The following is a 14,386-nucleotide window of genomic DNA, read 5'->3' on the forward strand; positions in this document are numbered from 1 at the left end:
GCAGATTTGTTAAAGGTACGATTCAGGTTGTTGCGGCAGATAACTTGGGGGCTCACAGTATTGCAGGTTTTAATGAGAGCTTTTCTAGTGGGTATATCTGCCGATTTTGCACAGGAACAAAAACAGACATCCAAACAAAAGAGGTAAAATCAGGTGCATTCACCCTTAGGACAAAAGAACTCCATGACTCTCATGTGACCTCAGCTCAGGAGAATGGTACAAGCTGTTTTGGGGTGAAAAGACATTGTGTTATCACCAAAGCGCTTGCCCACTTCAGCGTTCACACAGGCTATCCTCCAGATATTATGCATGATCTATTTGAGGGCATAGTGCCAGTGGAGCTTGCACGGTGTTTGGCATTGCTTATATCCAAGAAGTATTTCAGTCTTCAAACCCTCAACAAATCCATCCTGCAATACCCTTACAAGTGGGCCGACAAGACAAATAGGCCGCATGTGATCCCACACACCTTTTCAACTAGGACAACAATAGGTGGAAACGCCCATGAAAATTGGGCTCTAATAAGACTACTCCCATTCATAATTGGGCACCTGGTGCCTGAGGGTGAAATGGCATGGCAAATACTGTTGGACTTAAAAGACATGGTAGAGCTTGTGGTTGCTCCAACACACACAGATGAGTCAATTGCCTATCTTGAGGGCAAAATTTCTGAGCACAGACAAAAGTACCAAGAACTCTTCCCTGGTGTGCAACTGCTCCCAAAACATCATTATTTGGAGCACTATCCTCAACTGATAAGGATGTTTGGGCCTCTTGTGTGCCTCTGGACAATGTGTTTTGAGGCCAAACACAGTTTTTTTAAGCAGGTTGTGCGACACACCAATTGCTTTAAAAATGTGCCCCTCTCGCTAGCCACTAAGCATCAGCTCATGATTTCATATCACTTGAGATCATCCAGTTTTGAAGAAACATCCCTAGAGGTTACAAACGTCTCAACAGTCCCTCTGGATTTTTTGAAACAAGAAATAGCTCAGACTATTGAAAAGAACTTCCCTGGTACAACTGAAGTTCACCTTTCCAAGTGTGTGTCAAGCAAAGGTGTACATTTCAGAAATGGGATGATAGTTGCTCATGGTTCTACAAGTGGACTATCTGACTTTGGAGAGATTGTTCAGATTTGTGTTGTTCAGGAGAGACTGTGTTTCATGGTGAGAAGGCTTTCTGGGTGGTACAGGGAACATTTCAGAGCGTTTGAGCTGAGTGTACATCCTACCAGAGAAATTGTTCTGATTGAACTTGGTGAACTGGCCGATGACTACCCTTTGGCAGACTACTTTGTTGGACCTCTAAGACTGGTGACATTAAAAAGATACATAAACATAAGGTTTGTTTTCTTTAATATTGAATGGATCTCAATGGACTCTCTTATTTCAGGGAAGTGTGACTTCATAATGCCACATTTATTTCCCAGCTCTTTATTTTGATTTCATATATTCAAATGAATGGAGCATAATTGGTACAGATTCAGACCAAAGCAACAGCAGAGGGATGGCACAGAGTCACATACAGCAGCACCTTTCTTCAAATCATTCTCCTCCTCGTCTTATTTTCTACTCTCTCCTTCTCCTCGTCGTTTTTGTCTTTGTTCACCAACTGGTAGTGGTAGTGCTGCCCTGGTCTTGTTGCTTTGTAGAGCTTAGATCGGCCCAAAAAATCAAGCCTGAACCTACCTGAGCACGTTGTGTCTGAGCCCGGCCCGGCCCGACACATTAACTGTAATTATGAGCCCAAACCTGAGAGCAAATGCAGTCCAGCATATGGTGTAAAGAAGCCAAAAAAAGCCGAAGTGAATTACTGCCCCACCTATCCGGCCGGTGAAACAGCAGAGACACTAGAAGAGATAAGAGTGGCACTCCTCTCAGAAGTAAATAAGAGACACAATGAGCACAAGTTGGCGGCAATGATGGACAAGACCTTTGCACTCAGAAGGCAAGAGGTAGTTGCGGAGGCCCCCATGATAGCGGATTTCAAAACAAGGTGGCCAGCTCTCTTCAATGTGCGTGAGGTAAGTGAATGACTGCACTGGATGTGTCACAATACATGTTGACAGAATCTGAGGTTACTCAAATTGATGAGGATTTACTGAAGGCAAGCAATAGCAGCCTTTGCTGGCCTTCTGACAAAGGAAACTAATATTTAGATAAATAGCCTACATGTATTATGCATTTACATTTCTTGAACAGATAGAACTGCTATTTCAAATGTGTACCAAAAAGGTAACTGAGTTTTGTCTACCTTTTTTGTTGTTTTTTTGTAGGTGAGTGCAGAGTTCAAGAGAATCACAACGATCCATTTGCAGTCAAAGTTCTTCTCTGAGCTTGATGTTCACTCTGCAAACCTGATGAAGGCATATGCCAAGAAATGTGGAGTTCAAGGGAGAAAAATCAAGACCATCATGGCACCCATAACCCAGGTATGATACCAATGTAAAAGTGACAAAAATCACTTAAAACTTGGTCATTGTAGAAATGACTTTGAGCACCACATCTTTTCCCCCATTAGGGGTCATTGTTTAAGAGTGAGGGACATCATTTAATCCTGTAAAATCTGCTCTGAAATCATAAAACTCTGGAATCTATTGGAAAGCAGTTTTGAAGCACAGAAAAAGCATTGGCACTGTATACACGTCTGACATAAAGCACTCAAAAGCTGTCCCTTTTATCGTTCCGTCTTAAATGGAGATGGCAGGTATTCTTACCACGTTGGCCACTGTGATTATCGTAAAACTTAAAGGATATAAAGTGGAATGGTCTGTTTTTCACACATTTCAGGCAAAATTATGTCTTAGGTGACATCTTCAGGTAGGTTACCTAGGTTAAGATACATTAATTTGAAGCTTGACATGATTAAAGAAAAACACAAAGTAGTTAATGATAGTAAAATAAAGATTTGTCTTAAATAACTTTTAAACAGACTATCCCAAAGGGATTAACATACATCCAAGCTGTATACAATACTAGCAAACACTTTTATGTTGTGACTTCCTGTGAATTTAGTTTAAAGTTCTTAAGTGTGTAAACCTACACTGCTGGTTTGTTGAAATGGTGTTCATAGTGTTTTGTTTTTTTCTCTGATCTTCATATTAAGACTGACACTATTGAAGTCAGAAGAGAATGGATCCTCAAAGGTCTCTGCGTGTACCTTAATGAAGATCCAGAGAAGCTGGTGAAGCAATACCTGGTATGTTAATTTATGTGTTCACTATGGAGATTATCAGAATTGGAGTGGATGGGGTTTCCTGTGTGTTCCCATTAGATTTTAAATTAGGTTAAGATAAGGCCATTAAAACTATCTTCTTCTCTCACTCACTTAGTGACACGCACCATACTGTAGTGCAATCCCAAACCGCCCCCTACCTGCTACAACTTTACTACCAATTGTCACTCCAAATCAAGTCACTTGCTGTTGTGGAGGGTCACTTAAATAAGGGGGAGGGTATAAACACACCGACTTTTGGGAAGTCCTCACCTTTCTCAGACAGAGACAGGAAATAATTGGCTAATGATGGATGTCGCAATTACATTTATGGTTAAGTGAGTTTGTGAAAGAAAAATGATTAGGTGACAAATAAAAACTCACTACCACATAAAAATTCTTTGGCCTGTTTTTTTTCATCATGTAATTCTTCTATACATACAGTCAGCTGATTTAAAAAAAAAAAAAAAAACTAAACCGTACGCACAGATTCATAATCCGTGCTCTCGGTTTTATAAATGTAAGCAAAATTAGAAAGATATTCACAGATTTGAACTTCTGGGATCAATTCTCTATAGCGAAATGTTATTAAATCACAAACGACGCATAGGTAGACAAGGTAGTGTCTCCAAACTTATTTTTTAAAAGTAAGTGCTGTAGTACAACTATAAGGAGATACGTTATAATTGAGATAAGTTTGGAGACACTACCTTATTTAATCATTAAATTAATAGAAATGTTTGTGTCGGTGTTGTAGTTTGTAGATGGTCCCTAAACACGTCTGGTCTGACTGACTGCCGTGTCACCGCTGGCTGCTCATAGAGACCAATAATGTTATTTCTCCAGGTCGGAGGACGGCTTGTTTTGATGAAAATTAGTTTGTAGCTCGTTGTTAACCATACTACGTTAGGAAAGATGCATCGTTTGTGATTTAATAACATTTCGCTATAGAGAATTGATCCCAGAAGTTCGAATCTGTGAATATCTTTCTAATTTTACTTACATTTATAAAACCAAGAGCACGGATTATGAATCTGTGCGTACGGTTTATAAACCGAGAGCACGGATTATGAATCTGTGCGCACGGTTTAGTTTTTTTTTTTATCAGCTGACCCAAGGGGGGCTCCGTAGACATGAACAAAAACAGTGTATCAAATGTCTGTTTGAAGTAAAGTATTATTACTGATCTTTTTGGAAATAACCGGGCCGGTTTGGGAGCCTCTCTCCTTGTCTTTCTCTCAGACAATAACACACACACACACACACCATACTTTTAAGTCCTTTTTCCTTTAATAAGACAATATACTATACACTGAACTCATGATTACAACAGACAGGCCCTTGGTATGGCTTAGTTGTTGAAGTATTTCACTGACTCAGCGAAACAATTTTAATGTCAATTGGTTATTTGATTACATTTGCATTATTATACTATGAATATGGATTAAGTTAGTGATAGCTGTTTTACAGTAATACTGTAAAGATTGTGTGCTATAAATATGCATGTAATGCACATCAGTAAAAAAACTTTGTCCTTGTTAATTTTTTTTTTGTCACAGGATGTCGATGAAAGCAGTCAAATGGCCATAGCGGAGACAGTATTTGGAATCTTTGTCATTCAACAAGAAGGTGCAGAGCCTGGCGATGACCCCACGGATGTTGGGATTGTCCTGGAGGGGGTGGAAGTGATGAGTGAGTTGGGCAGTGTAGCTTTTGCTGTGGTGATGTTGCTGGGTCTTGTCTACGCGCTAAACCTGAGCTACCCCCAGGAGCTCAAGTACACTTTTGAGGTTCTGCAGAAGATCATTATGGAATTGGATGGAAACAAACTATCGAACAAAGGACAAGTTCTCAAAACACTGCTTTCCCGTTAAGAAACATCACCATAGCAAAAGCTACACCATCATTCTAACCTGAGGAAAACACTTTTTTTAGCGATAGTTTCATATAGCCTGACCTATAATCAGTCATTAAAGACCCTATGCAATCCAAAACAAGATTTAAAAGTAGTTATAGTTCTCAGAGTTGAGCAAATTTACTGATACTTTATTTACTTTGTTATATTTGGAATTTGATTTCTATCCTAAAAACAGTGCCCAAGACCGCCCACTAGTGGCTAAAAAACAGTAAGAAAACTTGTACCTTCTGTTTTGTTGTTTAGGTACACCAGCACATTAAATTACAGGTGTTAGTAAGTGCAAATCTTTAAGAGGAATGTGAATATAAAGACAGGGCCCCATTTGCCAGTATATCAGTTGTTCAGCTCATCTGGGGGGTTTTTGTGCTCTGTTTTTATTAAAAAATTTTCTCTCTGATGCAAGGTCCAGTCTATTGGCACTTAAGGAAAGCTGTATGCTGAATTATTTTTTCAGTTTCTCATAACAAAATGAAGACTAACCTGTTTAAGTTTTTTAAGTTTAAACATTTACATATTTCGGGAGTTAAACTTGATTGTAAGATCTCCATTTGTCTTGTTTTTACCCTTGACAACCATACTGTAGACGTTGTTGAAACTTGTTTTAAAAAATGTCCCTAGCGACGTTTCAATGTAAAAATATATATATATATATGTTAAAAATGTTCTAACTTTGGTAAATATTTTTTATTAACTTCTGTGTGAGTTCACCATCACATAAAACCACAGATGCAAGATGTACAAAGTGCAAATGTTAAGAGTAGATTAAGTGGGATGCGAGTGAGAGGGCCCATTTCCCTGTATTCTCATAACAGACTTGAGATATATTTCCTTGTGTTATCAACAAGCAACTGCACTGTGTAAAATAATGTGCATTATAATTTTGGAAATACAATTTGATTGCACCTTTTCTCATTTGTTGTGTGTTGTTTCCACCATTAGAGTTTGTTAAAAAGGTTTTAATTAACACTCAAAAGCTATTCTTTGAATTAATGTAATTAAATCATGGAAAGGATTTCCACGTGATTAAATGGCTTTCTTTCAGCATTAAGCACTTTTGTTAGGCTAACTTAAATTGCATAGATTGGATCAACTTTATTAACTACTGTAATTGTACTACTGTAAAATAAGTTGGATTCAACTATATTTAATTAAGTTGAATGCAAATTAAGTAAATTAGTTGGTCCAAAACATTGCAAATTAGTTGGGCTGACACTATTAAATTAAGCTGTGCCCAACCATAGTAAATAAGTTTAATCAACCTTAATAAATTAAGTTGACCCAATGTAAGTACATTAAATTGGAATAACAGAATTGCATAATGCTGAAATAAAGCAAGTTAATCATGTGGAAATCCTTTCCATGATTTTTTTATGTTCATTCAAAGAGTTATTTTTTTGAGTGCAGGGCCGGCGTGTGTGTGTGTGTGTGTGTGTGTGTGTGTGTGTGTGTGTGTGTTAATGTGTCCTATTCATCGAATATAATAAATTATATATGATAATAATCTTGAATTAATTAACAATAACAACATTTGTTTGTATTTCTTTCTGTTGACAAGAGGCTGTGCCCCACCTGCCCCTAATGACCAGTCACCACTAAAATTAAATAAAACACCCAAATTCAAAGAAAGTAGTGAACTGGTCATTTATTTTACTTGTGAAGAGTGTTGTATGGACTCTGGAGAAGATGGAGGTGGTCTTCAGAGTGTAACACCTGCTCCACCTCAGTGCTCCTCTTCATCAGCTCAGAGATTTCCTGTTCCAGCTCTTTGATGAAAGCTTCGGCCTGTTTTTCTGTTGTTTTATGCTGCTCTTTGATCGTGTTGATGAGCTCAACAGACTCCTTCAGAGAGGTGAAGACCTGAACACATTCTGCTATCTCTCTGATATCATCACTGAGGTCGACTGAGTGTTTGATCTCCTGAATCTTCAGTCGTCTCTTCTGGATCATCTGCTGAATTTCAGCCTCTGTCTTCTTTCTTTCATATCCTTCTTTCAGAGGAACAACATCATGTGTCTTGTGATCTAAAACAGTGCAGAGCATGCAGACACATGTCTGGTCGGTCTTACAGAACAGCTCCAGAGGTTTATCGTGCTCCGTACATATCCTGCCTTCCAGGTTCTCCACAGGGTCGATCAGCTGATGTCTTTTCAGACCTGACATTGTCAGATGAGGCTCCAGATGAGTCTCACAGTAGGAGACCAGACACACCAGGCAGGACTTCAGGGCCTTCAGTTTGGTTCCAGTGCAGACGTCACAGGGAACTTCTCCTGGTTTGGACACTTGTTGCTCTGAGCTGCTGCTGCTGGCTTTCTGTTGAGCTGACTGTCTGAACTGAGCGACAATCTCAGAGATGAAAGTGTTGACCCTCAAATCAGGTCTTTTGGTAAAACCCTCCTTACACAGGGGACACCGGTACCGGTCATTGGTATTCCAGTGTTTAGCGATGCAGTTTTTGCAGAAGTTGTGTCCACATGATGTAGTCACAGGATCCGTGAACACATCCAGACAGATGGAGCACACAAACTGATCTTCAGATTGGAGGTAGTTTGCAGCAGCCATATCTACACATGTAGGGTGGGAGAGAACAAAAACATTTTATTCAAAATACAGTTTTAGTTATTTGTTGAAAAAGAAACACATGCCTTAACTGTCCTATTAAAGCAGCCATATTTTGCTCATTTTCAGGTTCATAATTGTATTTTAAGGTTGTACCAGAATAGGTTTACATGGTTTAATTTTCAAAAAACACCATATTTTTATTGTACTGCAGTGCTCTCTCTCACTGCTGCAGATCCTCTTTTCACCTGGTCTCTGTTTTAGCTACAGAGTGAGACCTCTTTTCTTCTTCTTCTTCTGTACTATCTTTGATTGCACTGCACATGCCCAGTAGCTCATATGTAGATCATGTCAGCTAGCTAGCTCCATAGACAGTAAAAGAAAGGCTGTTTCTACAACTTCGGTCAGTTACAAGGCAGGATTAGCTGGGAGACTTCTAAATGAGGGCGCACATGGAAGTAGTTCTTTTGTAGATTATGGTGAACTTGTGTGTGTTGTAGCAGTGCTTTGCTATTGAGAACGAGGTAGCATGCTAGCGTTAGCATTAGCGTTAGCATGCTAACGAGCTAATGGTTGCGGTTAACCTGCTCGTTTCGGCTTGTGACGTCACAAGCCGTGCCGATTTTGAACAGCTCACCCAGAGACTGAAGGCAGGACACATTCAGAAACCGTATCTCACTCTAAACACCATGGATGGATTTTTTTCAAAGTTTGTATGTGTGTGGAAGCACCAGAGACACAACATAACACCCCAAATCCCAGAAAAAGTGATTTTTTCATAATATGGGCACTTTAAGCATAGCTTATTGTAGCAACAGCCAACATTTCCCATCATGACTATTGAGTAGTTTAAGTGTTCCGTCTTAAGTCTGGGCGATAGGGAGAAAATCAGATATCACGATATTCTTGACCAAATACCTCGATATTGATATTTCGGCGATATCATCAGTAATGTGGACATAATGTCTAAGCGGGGAAAAGGCAAATAATAGAACAGCTACAACAGTCTGGTAAGTTCAGAAAAGTACATCACTTTACTGTAATGCAGCCTTTAAAACCAGTACAAGACAACACTTATGTCATATCACAATATTACAATATTCCTCTCCTGGAACCATCACCTTATCGTGGTGGAGAGGTTTGTGTGTCCCTATGAACCTGAGGGCTGTGTTGTCTGGAGCTTTGTGCTCCTGGTAGGGTCTCCCAAGGCAAAGTGGTCTCAGGGGAGGGGCCAGACAAAGAATGGTTCAAAAACCCATGAAAAAACGAGGTAGAGATGGAGTGACCCTGCCCGGAGGAAGCCCGGGGCCCCCGTCTGGAGCCAGGCCCAGATGGAGGGCCCGTCAGCGAGCGCCTGGTGGCCGGGTTTGCCACGGAGCCCGGCCGGGCACAGCCCGAAGAAGCTACGTGGCACCTCTCTCTCCAACCCATGGGCCCACCACCTGTGGGAGGAACCGCTGGGGTCGGGTGCGCTGCCACATGGGTGGCAGTGAAGGTCAGGGGCCCCGACGGACCAGACCCGGGCAGCAGACGCTGGCTCTGGGGACGTGGAACGTCACCTCTCTGTGGGGGAAGGAGCCGGAACTTGTGCGGGAGGTGGAGCGCTACCAGTTGGATCTGGTGGGGCTTACCTCTACGCACAGTCTCGGTTCTGGAACCATACTCCTGGATAGGGGTTGGACTCTTTTCTTCTCCGGAGTTGCCCAGGGTGTGAGGCGCCGGACGGGTGTGGGGATACTCACAAGCCCCCGGCTGAGCTTGAGTGCAGCAGCAGCGTCAGACACGTTTCTGGTGTGTAAAGACATAGAAAACACCACGCAACTGACACGCCACAGAAACGCAACGCTCACGCCACACAGCCAGTGTGCAGGAGGCCTAACCCATCCAACAGGCTTTTGGCTCACAGCTACAGAGAGGTGACATACAGAAAGATGAAAACATGTCCACCTCTTCTTCAATCCTGAGAATTACAATGAGACATGCTGTGGATCCAGGGACTTTATACAGACTTTGACATTTGCAGGGATTGAAGCCTGAAATGCTGCCCTGGAGGAAATGAGTATTATATAAATGTAAAACTGCTCAGGCATGGTGCCTGACAACTTCAAGCCGTGCATTTGACAAATTAACGTTTTGTAAATACACAACACTCCTATTACATGCTCTGTTTTTAATTTTCAGTAACCTTGGCATTTCTGTCTCACCAACCACAACACTTACTATGGTAACGTTAGAGCATAGCAGTAATAATATAATAAGCCAAAGCTTTCTGTTGTGTTTTTAGCTAACTGTACTAACACCACAAGGCCCTTGTGTGAGCAGTAACGTGCACATTTTCCCACTGCGCGCCCAAGGGAAAAGATGTCGACCAGATTCCATGAACTATTCTTGCACTTTAAACTTTGTTTTGATGATGGGAAAGTTAACAAAAACATAATGACTGACTGGGACCTTTACCTACATCGAAGAGATGACCTTGTCATTTCAGCATACAGTGAAATTGCCTGAATATCTGTTTACACAACTGTTTGCTCTGTAATTCCAGAGTCCTTCCACCTAATAACTCAGCTGTACATAGCTTTACGTGTTGAAAGTTGAAAGCAAAAAATAGTAACGCAAACACTGCTTCTTCTAATTAAACTATACGCCAAATTATTAATTGGTCTTTATTATTTCAGAAAATGTGTTCCATCAACTTCTTTGACATTTGTGCTTCAACATTTCAGACCAAATCCTCTTTAATTGTCACATATTGTAATGGAGTTTGGCGTGACGTTTTCTCCAGACGAGAACAGCAGATATCGGCTGTAGGGACTCCTGTATAAAGCCTAGCTCACAATAACAGCATTCTGACGCCATGTTAGATACATTTTATTAATGTAGTGTAAACTAAGTGTGTCAGTAGTCCCCGTTAATCCCTGGGCTAAAGAACGGTAGCTAAATTACCTCCGGTGGGAAATACGGTGGCAGTGTTGTCTTTGTTCCTGTTGTTCTTTTTATTCCTCCTTTTCCTGCCTCGTTTGCCTCTTTTCGTTCGCGACTTTTTCGACGTTTCCTTGCCGTTATTGCCGGAGCCAGAGCCCTGTCCATGTCTGCTGTGTCCGGGCGACACTGCACCACTCTCGGAGAAACCCACCATCGCTGAGCTCAGGATGAAAACGGTTCAAACTCACGGTGATAAAATCACATGTAATAACAATAATAAAGATCTTCTTTCTGACATCACATCTCCCTAAACACACGGCCTGCCTGTGTGGAGACCTGCCGCGGAGGATGCTCTCTCCTCAGCATCACAAACACCGTCAACTTTGCTCCGCTGAAAAGCTTCCGGCTCTTTCAAAATAATAGTCATAAGAACGATTCATTTTCCATTCATTTTCTCAATAAGTCTTCCCGTCGACTTTTCTTGACGTTTTTGTCGATTTTATTCAATTTTTTTTGTCACTTTTAAATTATGGTTTTGTCAATTTTTTAACAAGTTTTGTCGCTTTTTCCAATGTATTGTTTCTTTTTTTTTAACAAGTTTTTGTCACCTTTGGCAATGTTTTTTTGGTCATTTTTTCAGCTTTTAAAAAAAAATGTTTGTCAAATTTTTTTCCTGCGTTTTTGTAGCTTATTCCAACATTTGTCACATTTTTCAACGTTCTTTTATCAATTTCTTTTTTGAAATGCTATGAAGTTAAATAAAACAAATTCAAAGAAAGTAGAAAACTGTGAAACCATCCACGTTATTTTGTTGGACATTTTGGTTGATAGAAACCCAAATTTCTTATATAACTTACCTTTAGAAAATGGACCCGAGGACAACAGGATGGTTAACCATTATGTCTGAATGCTTGAAATGATCAATTTCATCATAAGTGCAACAGCAGGTTCTCCAAATAGGAAAGTGGCTTACATTTAAAAGTAAAAGGTACAACTGTTGTGGTAGAAAGAACAGAACCAGCAGTTTAAAGTGATACCAGAAGAACTGATTTAGGAATAACACCATTAACATTCTTGGTCTCAACAAACAGACTTTATTTCTGCAATTATGCCACAATAATTCAGACTTTTTCTTTCCTGTCTCATTATTGAGGAATATAACAAAAAAAACATCAGATAACCAATTTACACCATATACCTCTTAGATCCTAATTGTCTCATCAGATTTGCACTTTAGCTTTAATTTCAGAAATTTAAAATGAGAAAAACAAAACACAAACAGTTGTGTTCTTTTTCTTCTCCATTTGTGGATATCTGTAATTTCTTTGTTTCTAGTCATAATTCATCAACACATTAATTTGATGCATCATGACACACGTTATGTGGACAATATCTCTTTAAACTTCTGTTAAACCCACAGACATTTATTATAACTTCCAGAAGAAATCAGTTTCTAAAGACACCAAATATGTTAAGATGAAGTTTGATTCAATTTGCAAAGAATTGCTGCACATTTAACCATATGATAATAAATGGAATAAAGTGTAAATTAGTCACCACAGGAAACAGATTCTGTAGAAAATAAGATGTAAAATGTATGAATATGTGCATGTGTTCCCTTGATTTTAAATAAATCAATACTTGAAATGAGATCAGTGATTAGTTTACTCTGACAGGAGAGATGATCAGAGGGGCAGAGTTTTCACCAACATTATTAGGACAGGGACAGAAGAATGGGAAGAGTTTCTCAGTGAAGGAGCAGCCAGTAAAGGAGTAGATAAGAGCTGCAGCATCTACGTCATAAAAGGAGACCAGACCCTCCTCATAATCCACAAACACCCCCACCTTCTGAGGAGGAGACTTTAGAGAGAGAAGGACATCAGGGTCATCACAAGCTTCATACTCATTTCCATTTCTCAACAGTATAGTCCAGTAACCACCCTCAGGGCTCAGTGGGATTTCTCCCTTCCTGTCGATCGACTCTCTGACCACTCCTAAAGTCCATTCAGTCTTTCCTTTAACTTGAACCTCAAAGTAAAATCTGCCTGAAGAGAAACTCTGCTTTCCTAAAACATTACAATAACGAGAAAATCTCTCTGGGTTGTCTGGGAGATTCTTCCTCACATCACCATGATTCACTTTTTTCCCATCATCAGACAGGATGAGTTCAGGATGTGCTGTATCAGGATCAAGGGTCACATCCACTGCATACTGCTGGACCCTCTTCAGCTCAGACTCAGCGAGCAGCTTCTTCATCTCTTCACTGAGTGTCTCCTCCAGCTGAGCCACAGCTTTCACCACAGTCCCCTCATATGATGATGGACGGGTGCTGACCAGTCCTTGGTGGGTGGCGGTTCTTGGATGTTTAGGGACTGGACACTCTGGAGAAGATGGAGGTGGTCTTCAGAACGTGAGAGCTGCTCCACCTCAGTGCGTCTCTTCATCAGCTCAGGGATTTCCTGTTCCAGCTCTTTGATGAAAGCTTCGGCCTGTTTTTCTGTTGTTTTCTGCTTCTCTTGGATCGTGTTGATGAGCTCATTCAGGCCTCTCTCAACAGACTCCTTCAGAGAAGTGAAGACCTGAACACCTTCTGCTATCTCTCTGTCTGCATCTTCCTCACTGAGGTTGACTGAGTGTTTGATCTCCTGAATCTTCAGTTGTCTCTTCTGGATCATCTGCTGAATTTCAGCCCCTGTCTTCCCCAACTCGGCCTTCTTTCCTTCATATTCTTCTTTCAGAGGAACAAGATCATGTGTCTTGTGGTCTAAAACAGTGCAGAGCATGCAGACACGTCTGGTCGGTCTTACAGAACAGCTCCAGAGGTTTATCGTGCTTCAAACACATCCTGCTTTCTAGATTCTCCACATGGTCGATCAGCTGATGTCTTTTCAGACGTGAAGCTGTCAGATGAGGCTCCAAGTGAGTCTCACAGTAGGAAACCAGACACACCAGGCAGGACTTCAGGGCCTTCAGTTTGGTTCCAGTGCAGACGTCACAGGGAACAACTCCTGGTTTGGACACTTGTTGCTCTGAGCTGCTGCTGCTGGCTTTCTGTTGAGCTGACTGTCTGAACTGAGCAACCATCTCAGAGATGAAAGTGTTGACCCTCAAATCAGGTCTTGTGGTAAAACCCTCCTTACACATCGGACACAGGTGCTGGTCCTTAGTATTCCAGTGATCAGTGATGCAGTTCTTGCAGAAGTTGTGACCACATGGTATGGTGACAGGATCGGTGAACACATCCAGACAGATAGAGCACAGAAACTGATCTTCAGATGACAGAATGCTCACAGCAGCCATATCTACACATGGAGTGAATGAATAGAAAATAAAACATTCAAAATACAGTTTATTTAATGTTGTAAGCAGTCATGAACGTGCCCTCGCCCATTCCTGTTGAGGATACTGATTGAGCGCCAGTCAACATGGCTCTTGCATTTTCCAGGATCATCAGACACTGTTGGCATGAGTTAGACATTATTTCCTGCGTGAAGCATTTGGCACTGAAAATGAGGTATTGTACATTTTCCACAATTTCCTGTGTCCACTACGTGGTGCTGGATAACACACTAATGTCACGTCATGTTGCTGTGTATCATATGTAGACCACACCATGTTTATTTCATGTAAATCGAATGATCTGTGTCACATACGACTTACTTTCTGTTTTCAGTAGCTAGCGCTATAAATTTGACTTAATATAGGCTTGTAGATGTCTTCAGCAATTTGGGGCAGATTGGACAGTGTAAATTGAAGTTAACAGCCTCCTGT

General features: G+C 40.8%; 2 protein-coding genes and 1 pseudogene across 2 annotated transcripts; 1 reads left to right on the forward strand and 2 right to left on the reverse strand.

The window, feature by feature from the left end:
* The first annotated feature begins 1,753 nt into the window (after positions 1–1,753).
* On the forward strand, positions 1,754–5,090 carry LOC116050957. The gene is made up of 4 exons (XM_031301183.1): positions 1,754–2,026; positions 2,279–2,434; positions 3,109–3,201; positions 4,776–5,090. The coding sequence occupies exons 1-4, from the start codon at positions 1,922–1,924 to the stop codon at positions 5,088–5,090; spliced, it is 669 nt and encodes a 222-aa protein (XP_031157043.1). The 5' UTR covers positions 1,754–1,921.
* A 1,724-nt stretch (positions 5,091–6,814) lies between these two features.
* LOC116050987 (E3 ubiquitin/ISG15 ligase TRIM25-like) lies at positions 6,815–7,708 on the reverse strand (the record flags this gene model as incomplete). The annotated part of the gene is made up of 1 exon (XM_031301197.2): positions 6,815–7,708. A coding segment is annotated over exon 1 (879 nt), but the record flags the coding sequence as incomplete, so codon positions are not given.
* Positions 7,709–11,939: 4,231 nt separating this feature from the next.
* LOC116050945 overlaps positions 11,940–14,386 on the reverse strand; it is a 53,968-nt pseudogene continuing 51,521 nt past the window's right edge.

The sequence above is a fragment of the Sander lucioperca genome, chromosome 4 (genome assembly GCF_008315115.2).
Source record: "Sander lucioperca isolate FBNREF2018 chromosome 4, SLUC_FBN_1.2, whole genome shotgun sequence".
NCBI lineage: Eukaryota > Metazoa > Chordata > Actinopteri > Perciformes > Percidae > Sander > Sander lucioperca.